Source organism: Otolemur garnettii, unplaced genomic scaffold (assembly GCF_000181295.1).
Source record: "Otolemur garnettii isolate 467f Iridium unplaced genomic scaffold, OtoGar3 scaffold00011, whole genome shotgun sequence".
NCBI classification, from domain to species: Eukaryota; Metazoa; Chordata; class Mammalia; order Primates; family Galagidae; genus Otolemur; species Otolemur garnettii.
Genome location: NW_003852406.1, coordinates 23317973 through 23337995, shown reverse-complemented (window position 1 = coordinate 23337995; position 20023 = coordinate 23317973). Strand labels below are relative to the sequence as shown.

The 20023-nt window shown below is 32.9% G+C and overlaps 1 protein-coding gene across 3 annotated transcripts in view; it reads right to left on the bottom strand.

Moving 5' to 3' along the window:
- LRRC49 (leucine rich repeat containing 49) overlaps nt 1-20023 on the bottom strand; it is a 127980-nt gene that overhangs the window by 13368 nt on the left and 94589 nt on the right. For all 3 annotated transcript variants that reach the window (XM_003784475.1, XM_003784474.2, XM_003784476.2), the window contains 4 exons: nt 12987-13224; nt 11630-11815; nt 8775-8884; nt 1859-2012 (listed from right to left, as the gene is read on the bottom strand). In XM_003784475.1, the coding sequence (XP_003784523.1) occupies nt 1859-2012; nt 8775-8884; nt 11630-11815; nt 12987-13224 (688 nt within the window). The remainder of the gene's footprint in view (nt 1-1858; nt 2013-8774; nt 8885-11629; nt 11816-12986; nt 13225-20023) is intronic.

Genomic DNA, 20023 nt, shown 5'->3' with positions numbered 1-20023 from the left:
TGTCTCAAAAAAAAAAAAAAAAAAAAAAAAAAGAAATGATTTCTGAATGAGTGAAAGTATGAATGAATATAGAGAGGGCTAAGATGAAATGGATAGTATTGAAGGGTTTTTATAAGAAGGAGACTTGTTCTCTTTACTACATAAGGTTGTATTAGGATCACTAAATATAAGTTATTAGGAGGCAGAGTTAAGGTTAATGTGAGTTAAGAATTTCTTTATATTTAGAGCTGTTCAGCGATAGATAGCTACCACATGAAGCATTGACCTTTTTAGCATTAGAAGAAGTTAAAGCAGAATCTGAACATGTTTTAGGATGCTGTAAAAATATTGCTGCATTGAATTTTCAAGTAATTTTCATGCTGTAATCCTTAGAGCTCTATGGGTTCCAAAGAGACACTTCAGCATGGGGAGTGGGGCGAGGGAAAAGAAAAGAATAGACAATCTAATCTATTGAAACTCTGAATCTCCTACTTTTCCTCTATAACAATAGTAGGTCTGCTGTTTTGCTTTGTTTTGATATACTGGGTTTTTAGCTATAATATGGTTTGAATAAAGATTCCACAGCTATTCAAAACATTGAAACCACTTGCCTGGCCATTTTACATCTAAATTATATATATACATAAAATGGCCAGGCAAGTGGTTTATATATGTAAATATATATATACACATACAATATATATAAAATATATATACAATATATAAAATTATATATACAGATATATAATTACATATATAAATACATGTATACATATATACCATATATATATCATATGGTATATATAAATAAAATTTACACACATATAACCTGTGTGAGGAGATACATATATATATATATTTTTGCCTAGAGAGATTCAGAGAGATATAAGTATATAATATCTGTATATCTATTTATCTATCTCTTTATATACTTATACTTATCTGTATATAAGCTATATGAGAAGATACATAGATATATCTATCTCTGTCCTAGAAGTATGTATATATGGGGAGATCTCTCTCTCATTGTATATATTTATCTATATAACCCATCTGAGGAGATATATAGATTATATACATATATGTATATTCTATACAGGACTATCTCCTCACACAGCACCTTGCTCATCAGTCATAGATGCTCAGGAAATACATACGAGCTCTGTCCTGTTCTTTGCCCTTTGGTGTACTCAAAAACCACTTGAAGAATCTTAACGTTCTATTCTTATTTAGCTGACGTGTTTCTTCAGTTTTCCTATGAGCTCCATCAAGGTAGGCACAGTATACTTTCTTCTTTGTAGCTACCACAGCACCACAACATTGTATTCCCCCAATAAACCTTTGAATGTGTAAAAAAATAAAGGATTGGTTCTAGTTTTCCTGGATAAGTAAATATATTGGAAATAGAACAGACCGAAATTATATGATTAATAACACATAAGTTAATGGTGTAGAAGGAAAGACATGAATTAAAATGTCAAGAACTCAAGTAAAGAGAATGGAGGTTCTGCTGTGTCCTCTGCTGGTCTGGCACAGGCTGGTTAAGTATCCACAACAAGCCTATACCCCTTTTCTTAATTTAGATAGATCAGATCCTTGATCCTTTTTTAGTCTAGACTTTTGTACAGATTTCTTTTGAATACGTTTTTCTGCAGAAATAAAAATATCAGAACCATGGCTCTTCTTCTTCATCTCAGGGCCATTTCTTCCTAATGTTTTGGTGCCTGCTGTCCCCTGGCTTTGTTTATAAGGCTGACAAACATTCTGGAACAAAAAGAAGTTACCTTAACTGACTAGGGGTGAAATAAGCAACCTTCAAACCTGAAGCTATGTGTGACATATCTAGGCACTGGATTCTAAAGTTTAATGGCAGTTTTACCTCTAGCTTTTCATTATAAAATTCTCTTGTGGTATAATTTAGTGTAGCACGATTTGTGTTTTCTCCTACAAGTCTTTTGCTGTCATTATTTTCTTCATTGACAACACCAGGTTTTTTTCCTTTGGTTTCTAGCAGATACCGGAACTGCTTTTTCCTGTGGAAAGACAGTGAAGAGATTTAGAGCTACTTATCAGACTTATTAAAACATGGTCTATTTTTTGTTGACTTTAGAAGAGAGCCCATGCTCTTGTGAACATCTGTTTTATGAGTTTGAGTTGATTATTTATTTGGGCTCAGTTTGGTATTCTAGTCGTTCTACTAATTAGGTCATTCAACCCAAATTCTTTTGTTCCATAACTACCAATCATCAACATAAACATGTCTCAAGCATTTCCAAAATGAGAAAACAAAACAAAACAAAACTGTACCTTAATAAAAATCAGTACAAAATTCAAAAATCATGGAGCACGAACCAACCCAATTAAAGGTGTAGGAGGCCAGGGCAAATTTTTGATGTCTTTATATCCCATAAAACATACGCTAGTTACCTCTCATAGATCACACAAATAGTTCATAAGTCCATTATGCAGCTCAGTAGTTATTACTCAGAGCTAGCAAATGGAGTGGGCACTGGCTTAAGTTTAGGCAAAAACAAAACAAATGAAAACAAAGAACTGTTAGCATCTCATGACAAGATCCAGGTAGAAGGTTAAATAATGAAACAAGGAGCCTCACTTAATTATGAAGAGGGACATACACAGTGCTCACAGTACTTACAGAGCCATCAGCCCAGAATTCCAGAGGACTGCAGCTCATCCGCCATGAACACTGCTTTCTGGTTTCCACCACTTAGGGTGTCTCTAAGTCAAGTGATACTACTACTTTACTGTGAACTGTGAACTGAAGATTGGGAGCAGAAGAGGGATATATCTTTTTTAAAATTTCTTCTTTTTTCATTTAAAAGTATAACACAATTATTTTAGAAATTTTGGAAAAATTTGAAAAGCATAATGAAATAGATAAAAAATCATCCATAAGTCTATAAACTAAATCTATGACATTGTTCACATTTAACATATTTCTTTGCAGGCATTTTCCATAAATTTCTGTAAAAAGTTAAGATCATACTAAACAACTGATTTTGTATATGGCTGTCACTTAGTGCTACATAATAATCATTTTTATATCCTTAAAAAGGATAATTTTGATAAATGAATAAAAGTCAATTGTGATATAGATCACAATTTCCCTAAATGTCCCTTTCACTGGATATATAAGTAGCATAACTTTATCACTTTTGTAAAGAAAAAAGTAGGTAACATATAGATCTTTATCTGCATTTGTTTTCTTTACTGAGATTTTAATTACAAAAACAATGCCCACATACATTTTCTATCACTTTTATAAATCTTTTCACAAGGCAACTTTCCATTAATTCTGTTTTAAACATCATTATTTCTTTTCTTTAACTTTCTTCAGGTTCATTTTGCTGTTCTTTTTCTAAGTTGGTGAGATAAATGTTTTTCTCATTCATTTTCAGCCTTTATTCTTTCCTAATATGCTCATTTTAAGGCTAACAAGTTTAAGCATCACTTTAACTTGATCCCACAAGTTTCAAAATGAGGTATTTTTATTATATTTCAGTTCAAGGTAGTTTCAGATTACAAATTGTCTTCAACCTAAGGGTTATACAAAAATGTGTTTCTTAATTTCCAAATAAGGAAATTTGAAAATAAGGGGATTTCCTGGTTATCATTTTGTAATTAGGTTAAAGCTTAATTGCTTTTCAATTTTTTGCAATCTGTTGACATTTGCTGTATGGATAGTATTTAGTCAATTTTCATAAAAGTTCCATGTATGTTTAAAAAGAATGTGTGTTCTACTGTTGCTGTGAGTAATGTTGTGTACATATCTATTGGGTCAAATTCATTATCATATTGTTCAAATATTTTATATCCTTTTTCTGATACTCACAGATGAATAAAAGATTCCCACTGAAATTGTGAGTTTTTAGTTTTGTCAACTTTTGGGTTATAAATTTTTTAAGGTTGTGCTAATAGATGCATATAAATATAAATTTGCTTTATCTTTCTGGCAAACTGAACTTATTATCAATTTGAAATGATCCTCTTTATTTCTGGTATTGCTTTTAACACTGAAGTCTATTTAGGCCTCAATGGCTACCCTGTTTTTATTCTGGACAGTATTTATGTTGTTTATCTTTTCTCACTTTTTTACTTTCCAACTTTATGTAAACTTAGGTTCTCGTTTACAAGTATGAATACAGCTGAAATTCATTTTTTATTCAGCCTGACAATCTATGGCTTTTAATCAGAATTAGTATATATGAATCTCTATCACTGAGGTAGCCTGATCACATTAATGGTTATATTATGGCTTCCTTGAATCCATGCCTTTACAATGTGATTTTACAGCTATGTAAAGCCTACTTCCAGGTCCCTTAAGTGTTCCTCTGTGACTCACTTTGAATAGAATGTGGGTGAAATAATGGTATGACTGTTCCTAGCACAGGATTCAGTCCTCAAAACTTTTATGGAGAAGTTTTTATTTTTGTTTTGCCCAAGATTTTTAATTGCTCTTAACACAAGGGATGGTTAAAACAACCACACTCATCATTTTCAGAAACATAAGTTCAATATATTCCCAATTTTGTATAGATATACAGCAAAATTTGAAAGCCACTCTTTTCAAACTCTACAAACATAGAACAAAACTGGAAAACCTCTCGTCAACTACTCCACCACCACTCGTAATATCTGCACCTTTCCAGGTGTTCATACTTTCAGTTCCCTTTCTGTGTTTCTACATTTGTATGTCTACATACATGTAATTTATTTTGTTTTTTATAATATCAAGTCATAATGTAAATATTGTTTATGCCTTATTTTATTCAATTAACTATATGCTTCTGGATCATTTCATGTCAGAATGGGAGATTTACCTCAATCTTTTCCCCTCGCCTCCTTTCACAGGCATGTAACAACTGCAGTATAGACAACATCCTTTGGATGCTACATCCATAATGGAGCAGTATCATGATAAACTTAGCTATCCCTGTTATTAGGCATTTAGTTATTTTCCAAAGTTGAGCAACTTCAAATAATAAAGCATGGCAGCCTTGTATATAAATTGTTTGTGTGTGCTTTTGTCCAGTGGATGTCCTGGTATTTTATAGTTTCTTTGCCTCTATAAATGGGATACTTTTTTAAATACTATTTTCAATAGGTTATTATTGGTATGAAGAACTGTTAATTATTTTTATCTGTTGATCTAGATTCTGGCCTCATTACTGTATATTCTGATTAATTCTGAAAGTTTAATACTTGAGCTTTTGAATTTCCTGGACAGTCATTTTGTGTTTTTACTGTTCGACTACTATTTTGACTACTGTTTCTTATTTTTTTTAAGTTTCTATTACATTTATGAATTTCTTTTTCCCATTTTCTTTTGCTTCACTTTGGTATTTTTCTACCTTCCTAAAGTAAAAGCTTCATTCATTACTTTCTAATCATTATTTTCCATTAAGTACATTAAAGATATATAATTTCCTCCCAGTACAGTTTTGGCCATGTCCCAGAGTTCTGACACATAGTATTCTTATTGTCAAATTCATTTATATATGATTTATTATTTCAGATTTAATTTCCTCTTTAATTCAAAAAAGTTAAAAGTATTTTTTTAAAACGCTTTTTAAATAAAAAATACAGGCTAGGTGTGGTGGTTCATGCCTGTAATCCTAAGCACTTTAGGAGGCAGAGGCTGGAGGATAACTTGAGCCAAGGAGTTTGAGACCAGCCTGAGAAACGTTATTAAGACTTGGTCTCTACAAAAAAATAAAAATATTAGTTAGGCATAGTGGCACATGCCTATAGTCCCAGCTACAAAAACCAAAAACATAATTCAGGAGGTTCATACAAACATACAGTAAAAAGTAAACACCTAGTATTCCTAGTTCAACACCTAGAGGTAATTGCATTTAAAAAATCAAATATTTTTAAACAGCACAAGAATATCTTTGGATAACATGGCCCATTTCTCACAAATTGCAGCATACTATACAATTGTTCTATAACTTAGTGGGTTTTTTGAGATGGAGTGTTGTTATGAGACTAGTCTCAAACTGTTGGCCTCAGCTAATCCTCAGCCTCCCAACATGTTGAGATTACAGGTATGAGCCACCATTATCAGTCTCTTACATTTTTATTTTTTGAGAAATCTTAACAATTGTTTCATACAAGAATATGTAATTATTTTTAGAGCTGCAAGTCTTGTTCTATTGATGGACATTTAGTGAGTTTTCATATTTATGCTAACATAAATACTGGCTGCAATGAAAATCCTTGGACACATATATTTGTGCCCATGTAAAAAATTTGTGTAGTACAAATTTCTTTAAGTGAAATTTCTAAGTCAGAAGGTATGCATGTTTAAAATGTATTAGATATTGCTATGTTGCTGTGAAAAATAATTATAGCAACTTTCATTACCACCAAAAGTATATAAGAGCCCAATTTTACCATACTGTACAACATCAAACTTTTAGTCTTTCCCCAAGAAGCTATTTTGCTATTTTCAAATCTGTATGTCTATAATTTTGATGGAAGTCAAGCATCCTTTTAAGTTTAAAGGCACTTGAATTTTGTTTTCTGGGAGCTTGCTTCCCTTGGTTTTTCCACCCTCCCAATTCCAACTAGACAAGTTTGGCTATCCTAACTTACCATTTTCTAATTTTAGATACTATGATTTTATGAGCATTCTTTTTGGGATACATGGAAATTTTCTTTGAGTTTAATATATATTCAACTTTTTCACACATTTAATAGATTTTTGAATATAATATATGCTATTTTTATGAATTGTGTATAAGGTTCTGGAAATAATATTTTAATATATTTATTTGATAAAGTGTGTTACTCAAGTCCTCCATATTCTTTCTTATTTTGGTTTACTTGATCTGATTTATGAGAGAAGTATATTAACATCTACTATAACAACTGAATTTGTCAATGTATACCTGTATTTGCTGATATGTTTAGAAGCTATAATCTTGGTTATATTATTTCATAACTATTATCTTTTTTGGTAGATTGTAGTTTTCAGTGTCATTGATTCCATTATCTCTAATATTAATATTCTCATATCTGTCCATTGGTAGCATTTGCTCATTAAATATTTTTTACCCATTTAATTTCAACCTTTAGGAGTTTCTTCAGGGTTGTTTCTCAAAAACAACATGTAACTCAATTGTTAATCTACTCTGAGAGTTACTATCTACTAATGGGAGAATTTAATTCATTAACATTTATTTTGATAACCCATATGCTCTTCTTTTTTCTTTTCTTCCTGATTTTTGCTACTCACTTTTTTGTCCCTTTAGTAACTTAGAAATTGTACACCTAATCTTTTTCTAATGGCAACCCTTAAAATTTTAATACACATAGTTGAACATTTATTTTTCCAATAATTTTTGTTGTTTTTGTAAACAGGGAGAGAAACTTAGTAACTTTGACTTCCATTCTCTTAGGATTTTCTGAGATTTTTTTTTCAGAACATTTAATTTTTTTACATGGTGTATTAATACTTATTCATAAAGCTATAATTTTTACTAATTTCTTTCTAAACCATCATTTCTTGAATTTATTACCTCCCTTACTTTTTTTTCAAAGTAGTTTGTGGGTTGTGGGTGGGATTTAGATTCCATGAATCAGATATACTTGGATAAGATCTGAATTCAGAATTGAGCTAAGTACAGAAGTGGGAGCAACATCAGACACTTATTTTGTTGGTGTAAATCATAGCAGGGCAACATGGCCCTGGATCCAGGTTACGAGGAGTGAAACAGGGAACTTCCTGATCCCCAGTGTAGTTTAAAGTGGTATGATCCCGGGGCTCACAGCTAGGACCACAACTTCCTGTTGCCCATGACTATAACAAAGTGCCCATGACTGTAATAAAGGTGGCAGTCTCCTTGGTGGGCTTGTTCTGTGGTATCATTCCGGACTTATCTTTGGAGGCTCAGTCTAGAGATCCTCCCCCAGATTTTGATTCCTTGCTTATTCTAGCCAGAGTGACTTCCATTATCTATAACTGAATCATGGCTGATATACCATCTTTGACTATTCTCCCTCTCCATGCTGTATCTTGTCAGTCAGTATATTCTGTCAGGTATAACTTCTAAGTATTTTTCAAATTATTCTCTCCTTTATTCTCAATGCCTTAGTTCAGAACCTCATAATCTCTCTCCTGGACTATAGACTAACCATTTGATTGGTTAGTCTTACAATCTTTCTCTGCTCAAATGGCAGCCCTTCGAGAACATGAATCCACTCTCATGATTGTTGTGCTTAATAACAAAACACAGATTTTCATTTTTGCTCGGCATGGATTACAAAGCTCTTCAATTCAGACAACAATCAAATCTTTCTAGCTTCATTTCCTATCATTTATTCATCATCATCCTATGCTCAAATTACATTGAATTATTTATAATTCCTAGTGCTTTTGCAGATCCTTTTTACCCCAAATCTTCTACCTGAAAAATTCTTACTTATTCCTGAAGAACTAGTAAAATGTTCCTCGTTTGTGAAGGCTTCTTTGATGTTCTTTTCTAGATGCAGTTAGTGTCTCCTACGTTTCCATAGCCCTTTCTTATTGTACCTGAAACATTATGCTTTATTGTTAACATGTACCTTTAACTTATTAGACCCACAGGAGAAGAAAGACTTTATCTTACTTGGCTTTATATCCCCAACACTTTGAATAGTGCCAATCACAAAATATGTTTAGCATACATGTTTGTGGAATGTATAAATGACCCAATTAAGAGGTATATAGAATTGATTTCTTTTTCTTGTGTAATAGTAATTCTATAAAAACCATACAAATTAAAGGTTACCTGGCATCACCCAGAATTGAAATAACACGGTACTGAGGTAACTCAGAAGATGCTACATGTGCTAGGATTCCAAAGAGCCTTTCAGCCATTATCATATCATTCTGTGTCACCTGAAGAGGTACAATAGAGAGGGGTTAAAAATGACACTATCTGTTAGCTGGATACAACTAATATAAACCCAAACAAATGTCTAGATTAAATATTTTCTTTTAAGCCCAGTAAAGTACATTCTCCTGCACTATAGAGAGAAGAGTTTTCATTGATATTTCTCTTTCTTAAAGTAAAATGAAGATGTATAAATGTGACTGATGTTGATGGAAGCTGACAGGGGTTGATGGATTAGTGCTGATTTAAAAGATGTGTTTCCTCAGAATTATGTTTTAAGTGCCTTAAATTCTCAATGAATTTTTTCAGAAATCCTGTAGTTTCTTGGATTAGAGTTATTTAGATGGAAAAATTCCCAAGTGTCAATGGGATTAGATTAATTTCAATAACATGTCAAAAGCAAGCCAAGGTGTTGTTCATGTCTTTCTTCTCCAAAGGATCATTTGTCCCTTTTTGAGAGACAGAATTCTTACAGGATTAGCAAGGATGCTCCTGTATATTCTAAAGTGTATATCAGGCTTTCTTCCCACAAGGAACAATTTGTCACATGCATACTCTGTGAGGGCTCATTCCTACGTTAACCATGAAAGTACTAAAAGCTGAAAGTAGGCCTTGTATTAATATCTGGTCATACATGTATTTTTTAAATATAAAATGGGGTTGCTTGCATTTTAAATATTATAGGTTTGTCTATTTAATCTAGTAATTCCCAAGAAGAAATCATTTTGCCTCTCCAAGAAATATTTTGCACGATCTGGAGACATTTTTGGTTATCACAACTGGTAGGGGGGAAGTACTAGAATCTATCTTTCAATGCACAGCCCCCCTCAACAAAGAATTATCTGGCTCAAAATGTCACTGGAGCAAAGATTGAGAAACCCTAGTATGGTTAAATTTTGGATCTTCAAAAAAAGTCATTCTTAATACTAGCTGTAATATACTTTACAGGCATTTTCTGAAAAAAACAAACATAAACCCAATAATTCACAATCATCACATACACATGGATCAGTGCAAAAGGAATTCTTTCCCTTTCCTTGACCTAGTTAATGAGGCTGCTGCTCCCTAAAATCTTTCCCTTAGCTGAAAACTAAGTTGTTTGGTCTAATATAGTCACCTAGTGGCCAATGCAGGCCATTACTTCATCTTTTTTACTTGTTCATAATTTCGATTCTAGTTTGAGCAATATCATTCACTCTTTTACAAAGAGAAGTAAAAATACAGCGTAACATTATATTGTCAAGGATTTTTATAGACAGGAAGGCATTTTAGGTATTTTAATAAAGTATCGACTATCCCTGGCATTGACATTTTCAGAAATTCAAGTCAGAATAAATTATATTGGTTCTTTCCAATTGTGCTCTAATTTATATAATTTTACTATTCCTTCCTAATTTGAAGTTCTGTAATAATGGGTATTCCTCTGGTAAAGATTCGTACTTGTGTATAGACACTATTTAAGGTTAATTGGGATAACAAGTTGGCCATTAATAAGGGGGACTAACTCAACCATAGGCAAAACAGCCATTCTATTTCTAGTCAAGGCTAACTTTGGAAACATTTGAGACTAAGTCTTCCTACCAGAGACTCAGAATCTCTTTTCTGGGGAAGTACAAATATACACAAGACCGAACCCCATCTTTTGAGAACTAGCTGGAGAAATTCCAGATTTGTCCAACATCTTCAACAGATGGCTGATACTGTGGTCACAGGAATACAATAGCTGATGTAAATTTCATATGGAAGCTTGTATTCTGATCTAGAGATCTCCAGTCTCCTAATAGCATGGAAAAGTTTTTGGAGTTCTAGGCCAGAGGGATCTAACTGTAGTATATGAGCTGAAGGGAAATACAGCTACTATGGCAGCAAAGCTGATTACAGTTTATCTTACAATAAATAGTTCTTCTGAATTTTAAAGATTTTTTTTCCTTTGGAAGATTATTTAAATTCAGTACAGGTAAACATAGTTTTTCTCTTATTTTTCCAACTTAGTATTCAAAGACAGCATGATTTTTGAGTAGCTGGGAGATTACCCTTGTGACAAGTTTAGCAGAATCAATGTAAAAATAACTTTTCACTAATAATTTTCCGGTTATTCACCTCCAGGCTAGAGTTAGCCAATATAGTCATGGTACAGGCAACCGTTCCCAACTATTAACAAAGCAGTCCAGATGTGTACTTATGCTTGTTTCATTTTCTTTTTCTCTTATTTTTACTTTCTCTTCTTTTTCCTTTCTTCTTTATTTCTCCTTCTCATCTCTTCTTTTTTTAAGTCACTCTTCTTTCCCTTTGTACATTCTCTCTCTCTCTTTTTTTATTTTATTCTTCCCTTCCTCTACCATGACCCTTATTAGTTGATAGTTGAGTTTTACCTCTCCATCACCTCTTGTTTGCCAGGCAGTCTGCAAAGCACTTTGAAAAATATAAAGATCGTATTACCTACAGAAGAGTTTGTTTCTTTTTTTAAACAATTACCTTACCATTTTACTTCTCTGAATGCTTACAAAAAATAGTAGAAGTATTTATTATTAATCATAAGGTTACTGTTTTATTTTCACAATTTGTTTAGCATTTTAGAAGTTTCCGGATAGAATTTTTTGCTTTTTAACATTTTAAATGTCATGAATTTTAAAGAAATAACCAATATTTTCAAAAATTACATCCTGAGTACTTAAATTCCTCAGAATTTTTAGTACTTATTTCCCCCCCAAAACATTTTTATTCTATAGTTCACTTAGTTTTCAGCTTACCTCTGTTCCATTTATTTTCTGCATACTAAAATGGCTCAGCCTAAACAGTACATAGTATTTCCAGAGTGTAAAATTGACAACTGGATTTCCTTGAGGATCAATTGTCAACTGGTCAATACGACGGAGTTGTGCTAGTGCATTAAATTGCTGCAGCATTACGAGATTTGTTTCCTTGAATTTAAGGTGCTACAATAATAAAACAAACAAAAGGATCTGCTCACTAAGTTCACCATCTTGAAATATTAACATTAATGCTTCCCTGATCATTCCTCAGGTAAATATGTAAACTTTAGGCTTAGCAAATATATCTTTAAGTATATCAAATTCAGTGAATCCTATAATTTATACAATTTTCATTCATCCAATGTACTGTTGACAGAATCCATCCAATACTGAATTCTCAATGATTCCTTCTACAAAGGACATCCTCATTTATTAACAAACTAAGATTCTTTAAAATTACATAAATGCTAAATAATTCAGACTCTTTCAGGCATTATAATGATTTTATTTGCTTTATAGTGATGCTAAATTTATTTTATAAAAAGATTAGAAATGAAAATTCCAAAACTTCATAAATACAGGGTTCATAATGCTCCTGAGAAGAAATAGTTAGTTATTAATACTTGAATCTTGCCAAATACTAAGTAGGCTAGTTACACTGGCTACAGTGAAATCAACTCACTAAAACTGAAATGTTAATGCAAATGTTGTCTCGGTGAATCTGTATGCTCTTTTATAGCCATACTGTCTTCACTTTTATCTTATTTAAGGAGGATAAAGTGGGGGGCAAAACCCACCATTAAAAGATAGGTAAGAAAAATCACTTGGCTAACAGAGAAAAACACAACCATAATAAAACTCTAGAGAGAACCCACTGTAGAAGTTATAGTTTCTACAAATGCATATAATAATAAACATAATGCCACTATAATTGGGGAAGGCTAACCTGTCAACACAATTTTAATGAGCTACTAAAATTATTTTTAGCACCATTGAGGACTGTTATAAAAATTATACAATAAATTTACAAGTCCCATCAATACCAGGTACAATAACTATATACATAGGCACAGTTGAATGCTTTATAAAATAGAAATATATAATTTGAAGAAATTTATATTTGTCTTTTTTATTCCATAAAGGATCATTTTTAGAGCTATAATTTCCAATAGTAACACAAAACACAAGACTATAAATACTAGTTTAAATTCCAGCTCTAGAAAATCAACACAAAAGCTCAGTTTTTCTGCCAGATAGAAACTGTATAAATAAAAGCTAAAATGGGACTTTGGCCTGAGCACACAAATCATGATTAAGAATTAATTCAAATCTACTACAAGAAGGAAAAATTTACCAGAGAATTAGGAAACTTAATCTTCAATTTGGGAAGCACTTGGACGATTTCATCAAATTCTATGAAAGTGAAGGAGACCGTCGTGACCATTCCTACTGTTTGAACACTCCAGTTCCGATCCAGAGATTCCAGTGCTCCAGAGCCATAGAGGGAAAGTGTATCTCCATCCACTTCTACAAGATGAGAGTCTATGACAGATAAACCCTGTAAAGCACTGGTGAGTCCTGAGTCTAGAGACCTAGAAAATACAACATAATATTCTAAATGACAAAGTTATAGATTATAACAACCAATTAGAACAGCTTTTTACAATTTTATGTTCATCTTCTTTATTTCAATAATTAAATCTAAAACACCAAATACTAATGTTCAATAAACTATCTGGAAATATTGTATTATACAAATCACATATTTTAATTAAAATTATGAACAAAAACCCCCCTCTAAACCCAAATTGTTTATACTAGTGAAAGGTAACCAATAGCCATTTAACATATCATGGATATCTTTTCATTTCAATGCACAAAGGTTCTTCTAATTAATGAACTTTTCTGATGGGAAAAAATGCAGTCAGAAAATTTCTACAATAATAACTATATAATATAAAAATACATTTATAAAACAATTATAAATGTTAACAATACTTTATCATAAGTTGGATTAAGGGGTAACTGGCTTTCTATTTTTGAATACTTCAAAATTTTTTTAAACTTTTCAAGTGTATATTACAGTTATAATAGTAAGATCAATGATTTCCTCTCCATTTGAAATAAGAAATAATGAAAAAACAATCCTGTAGGAGGCACCTGTGAGAAATACCTTGGCAGTAAGGAATTGGGGAAGGGATTTAACACCATTTAACATCATTTAATATCATTGGCCTCTTGTTAAAGAGCATGACAGCACGTAAGAGCACGTGACAAGAACACCAACATTATTGCATAGCAGTCTCCACATCTGTGGTTATTACTTCTATATAACCTCAGGAGAAGCTGCTGCAAAAACTAAGACTGACCAACGGCTGCTGAGATTACTGCCAAGATACTTGCTCCTACTAATATATATATATATGTATTTTTTTTTTTTTTTTTTTTTTTTTGGCGGGGACCGGGTTTGAACCCGCCACCTCTGGCATATGGGGCCAGTGCCCTACTCCTTTGAGCCACAGGTGCCGCCCTGCTCCTACTAATATTAACTGTGACTTCTAAGGTGCTTGGCACCCGAGACCCAAATGAGACCTAGCCAGAGTAAGCTGGCACTGCGGCCTGTGTCCAGACAGTTGAGTGGGCCGGGCCGGAGACCTAGAGTCCCAGCTCCGACAAGGCCCTGGGTTGGGGCTAGAGACACGGCATCCTTGGGCCCTAACAAGTGGCACCCCAGATGGGACCCGATACAATCCATTATTCATATTATATATACATAATGTAATCACTTCACATATTCTATTGAATGTGGTAATTGTTATTATTTCCAAAGTAGGAGCCACATTTTCTATAAAAGGCTACCTAAATGACAGCTAGAGAATAAGTGAAGTATCTTGATCCAATTCACATTTTCTGCTTTGTGAATAGGGGCAGAATTATTTGTTTTACTCAACCTCAAAATTTAAAGCTTAGCTTTTGTTCTATGTGTTTTCCTTTTGTTTCTGTTTTCAGGTATTATTTATTTGTCCCTACCAAAATTAGTGTTATTCTCTCCTTTGTGTTCCTTCAGACTTTTGTAAACTCCTTCCACACATCACTTCCCATAGTGTATTACACAGTATAATCCCTTCTCATACACACTTACTATTTTGCCTCTTACTCAAGATAGTGAGTTCCTTGAAGCTAAAGATTATATACTTTTCATCTTTAGGGACTATGAGGCCTAGTAATAAGCTTTTCACAATGTGTATTGAATGAATTAATTATTAAAGATCTTCAATATAGTAAATGCTGATTTTGAGGGATAAGATTGACAAACCACTTCCCTATTGGTTTATCATACTTATTTCAGAGGTACCAGTTAACCCTCTACTCATTTGTCTATTCAATAACAAGCTGGGTTATTGAACATCAGTCTACTCTATGTGAAAATGCAACCAAGAAAATACAAAAAGGCTTGATTTCTACCAGACTAGAAGAAGTCTGATTGATTGTTGTCATTGCTTGAGACAATGACAACAATCAAAAATTCAATGAGTAGCAATATATGAACAGTCTTGGCTGATAATCTTAGGTAAAGGCTGATAACAGAACAAATGTAAAATAAGAATTAGTTCCTTACATTGTTTTTAGTGTGATACACTGAGCTAGGTAGACCATATAATCATTACTGCAATAGAACAGAGGAAAGGAGCTAACATTTCACTGCTATTAAAATAAAGAAGGCTTGATGAAAAAGAGTGTATACTCCTATTACAGCACTTACCATGTTACACTGCCACGACCTGTCGATTATCTGTCTCTCTCACTAAACACCGTGATCCTTGAGTTGGGGAACTTTCCCATTTAGTACTAGAACATGCTTTGCTTTACATTTATTTCTTGAATGAATTAATGATATGACACAAGAAGTTTTTAGTGAGTATCTATTAAATCTTAAGAAAGATATTCTAACCATAGCCGTGGTTTCAGCAAAGGGGAAGAAAAGATACAGACACAGAATAAGAGTTAGTAAGAAGCTTTACCCAAGTGAGGCAAAGACACACAATGAAGAAAGAAAGTGGAAAGAAAAAATAAAAATTAGTTTATGTAGGGATGCCTCATGGCCATTATACCCAGCAAAAGAAATTTAGCTTTAAAATGAGGAGAAAAGAGAGTTAGGTCCAAGAACATGAATAGATCCTTTAGGAAGTAATCATATATTTGGAAATGTGTTGCTTTTCTTTTTCCATATGGTTAAAAATTTATGGATGTAAATTCTAAATGAAATGTTTGCCATTAAAAAGAGATTATTTATTTTATGTAAAGGTTTGTTAAGCAAACTGTTGTAACATGGTTACAGCAGAAGTCATCTACACCTTATACAGATCTCATGTGGACATCTGGCAAAAACAAATGGCAAGACTGTCTGCTGGGCTGTAGACAGGTTCATCCTTTTATTAGGAAACACAGCACCTGTTAACTAGGTCGTATAATACTTCACTCATTTCAGGTATTTTCTGAATGAGGCTTTTGAGTTTTGCTTCAAACTCTGGCCAATGATTATAAATTTTCTGCTCGAGGAAAGTACAGAAATAACTCAGAAAACTTGCTAAACATTATTTATGTGCTGGAGATCTGTAGATCAACCTTCTAGTTTTCTTTGCATGCTTAGTGAATATGTCCACATCTTTTCAGTTACAAATGCAAATTTATTTTTTCATTAATTTACCATTTGTTCTTTTACTCACCAAACATTTGCTGAAAGCCCATTATCTACAAGGTATTGTGCTAAGAATACTGTCACAAGCCACTGAATCATCCGTATTTATAAGAACAACCAGTATTGAGATCATGTGCAAGATTTTGGATATATCGAAATTATTGCTTGCCTTCACTAAACTATAGTTTTAGAAATATAACTGCTCTAATCCTACTTTGCAATCAACCTAATAAACACACGGGACATAATTTCTAAACTGAAATAACTTCAGTATCTCATTAAACAATCAGATGTGTGTGTGTGTGTATGTAGCTTATTACGTGTAAGGTATTATGTTTGGCATTGGGGATATAAAAATAAATCAAGCCATATTTGCCCTCAAAGAGCTCATAATCTGAATGGGGGAAGGGGAGAGAAAGATAAATATATACTTTAACTGTGATACAATGTGCTTATTGATATATAATGAGTATTTAAACCGCTCTAGGAGCACAAAGAAAGAAAAGATTAATTCTTCTAGAGGAGAAAAGCCAAGTTTCAAAAAGAGGCAGCATTTGAACTGATCCTTGAGAGATGAATAGCAGAATTATATCTGGAGTAGAAGGGGGGAAAACAGAATGAAAAAGGGCACAGAAGCCTGATTATGTATAACATATTCTAGTGAGAAGAACTTCAGTATGGCTGCAACACTGAAACATGGGACTGGAACATGGAAACATACGGGGAGTAAGCGTGGTGATGAGGCTGAAATGTCAAATTTCATCCTGTAGGGCTAAGAAGTTTTAAAATTAAAAAGCAATACTATCAATGTAACTTTTAGAGTAGCTCCTAAGTGCCATGCACGGATCTAGGCACTGGTGCTGGGAATACAAAGATGAATAAGACATGCTCCCTGCTCTCAAGGACCCACTGCAGACACCTAAGTTGATCAGCTCTGTGGAGGACATAGTAGGGAAAGGTTGGATGCAGGGGAAGACCCTGCAAGAAGACCAGTGCGACACATCAACTAGTCCACGTGAGGGAATAACAAAAAAAGGTATGCTGTAGTGGAAATAGCATGGAAAGAAATCAAATTTTAATTCAAATTCTAGATCATTTAGTCATTATTGATAAAAAGATAATGTTTTGAGCAAATTATTTAATTTCTTTGAGTTTCAGTTTCTTGTATGTAAAATGATCATTATATATAAATTTTTAGAGTTGCTGTGAAGATTATAAATACTCATTCTTAGCTCAATACTTTTCATGATGATTATTATTAATAAAAGATATATCAGATATTTAAGAGAAAAGAACTTAGGTTGATTAACTTTGGAGAATAAAGGAGAGGGAAGAATTAAGTATGAATCAAATTTCTAAAGTCCATCTGGTCCAGTTTCCTACCTCTGTCTAGCTTAAATTTACATGCAAAGAAAGCTGGTATTCTTCTCTGGAGGATCTATGTTTTAAAATTTGTGCCCCACAAAATCCAAAATGTTTCCAAATACATTCCCTGAATCAAATATTAACTATATAATATTTGATTATAGCAGGAAATATAACATCAAATAGGAATTTTCTTCAAGATCTTTAGTGGTTAATTTCAAGTCTAAATGTCCAACTTGATCTTTATATAAGAATAAGTAAAGGCCAGGTATGGTTTCCTCATACCTGTAATCCTAGCATTCTGGAAGGCTGAGCCAGGAGGATTGCTTGGGCTCAGGAGTTCAAGACCAGCCCAAGGAAGAGTTAAATGCCATCTCTATTAAAAATAGAAAAATTAGTTAAGCATTATGGTGGGTGCCTGTAGTCTGAGCTACTCAGGAGGGTAAGGCAAGAGTATCACTTGAACCCAGGAGGTTGAGTGAGTGAGGTTGTCACCATGGCACTCTAGCCTGGGGCATCAGAGTGAGGCTGTATCTCAAAAAAACAAAACAAAATAAAACAAAAAACCAGAAAAATATGCCTTTTTAATTAATAGAGGACGCTAAGAAAAGACAGGGTGATTAACTTAATGCAATAAAGTAACAAGTCCCTAAAAGCCAGGCTAAATGTAGAACATACTTATAAATGACTAGATGGAAAAAAAGACAATATTTTGGAGGATTATGTATTTTTTTTACCTTTAGGCTTTTTCTAACAGAAAGACTTAAAATATTTCGGAAGATTCTTTTCCCAATGAATAAGTGGTGCTGAGTCTTATAATAACTTATTTTATGAATTTCTATTACAACATTCATAGGTGTGGAAATTCATTTTATGCACTATATTTTATTATACTAGTGTTGGCTAAAATACCACAATATTCATAGACAGGAAATGACCAAAAATAAACCAGCTTCACTGCATGTATCCAATATAAGCAAAGAAAACATTATACCAAGTACTTTCCCATTTCTGCCAGGGAAAAGAAACCTGCTATATGTCATTTTACCATAGAGCTATCCCAAGTACAGTGAACAGGGAAATCATTAATGGATCATTAGTAGATCATTAATCAATATACCCTTTCTTCCCTTTTTGTGCCTATAATTTTTTTTCATAAACACTTGTTTCTAGGCATTTAGTTAACCTACTATAAGCCAGAGGTCACAGATATTATAACATAAGGATTAGCTACCTTTTTGGCATTATGAAATACTAAAGACTATAAGTAATTATTTAAACAGAAAATCTTACATAGTATTAAAAAACAAATTGAAATGCTAAGGGAGAGACTTTGTGGCCTCTGATGAGCTTTCTACCTTCAGAAATGTGAGGCTTAATCATTCCCAAAAGAAAAAATTTAATTATATTTTTAAACACTAATAGAGAATATATACCTTTATTGTTTAAAACTCTTCATTTTGTACTTTTAGCTAAAATAACAGACTGAACACATACATTTAAAACTGTTCCCTCCAGGACACAATGAAGAATGGTAAAGTAACTGAAAATAAATCCACAGCAAGAAGCGCAACAGGGGGGACTACCAATAATAGGAGATTTCAGCAAATTCTGGAAGCTAAAAAGTGAAAAGTGTTAAGTGATGAGAAAGGGTTAAAAAAAGAACTGTAGCCTCAAATATGCACTGAAGAGAAGAACAAGATGGCAGCCAAACTACTCACTAGAACTCTAGGAAGGAAAGAAGCATAGAGATGGTATAGGATAGCAGTGAAAAGTGAGACTGATCACAAAAAATAAATTTTAAAAAATTTTAAAAGAAAAAAAAAAAGAAAAGTGAGACTGAACTCAGTGGTATTAGTTGAATTCTCCCACCTACTTCTCCCAGTGCCAACAAAATAGGCAGTGTAGCACTGCAAATCAATGAGAAAAGGAAAGAATGCTCCACAAATAGCACTAGAGTAACTGGTCATTCTTATGGAAGTAAAAAACATACCCAACATGTCAAACACAAAAATCAAAGTTAAACACAAAAGCCAAATTTTAACTCTTTAAGAAGGACAAAAGGAGAAAATTTTTTAAAATTTAAGTTACTAAAGGATTTTTTTTTTTACTTAAATGCAATCTAAATGGATAAGCCATAAAACACAAGGCATACATTTTTTTGTCTTCAGCATATAAATGATATTTAAAGTCAAAAGCATGTATGGGATTGCTTAAAAGGAAACCAGGAAGTGAGAAAAGAGCCTAAAACCAAAATTCAAAGAGTTCTACCATTTAAAGGTTGACAGGATAGACATACTTTTTTTTTTTTTTTTTTTTTTTTTTTT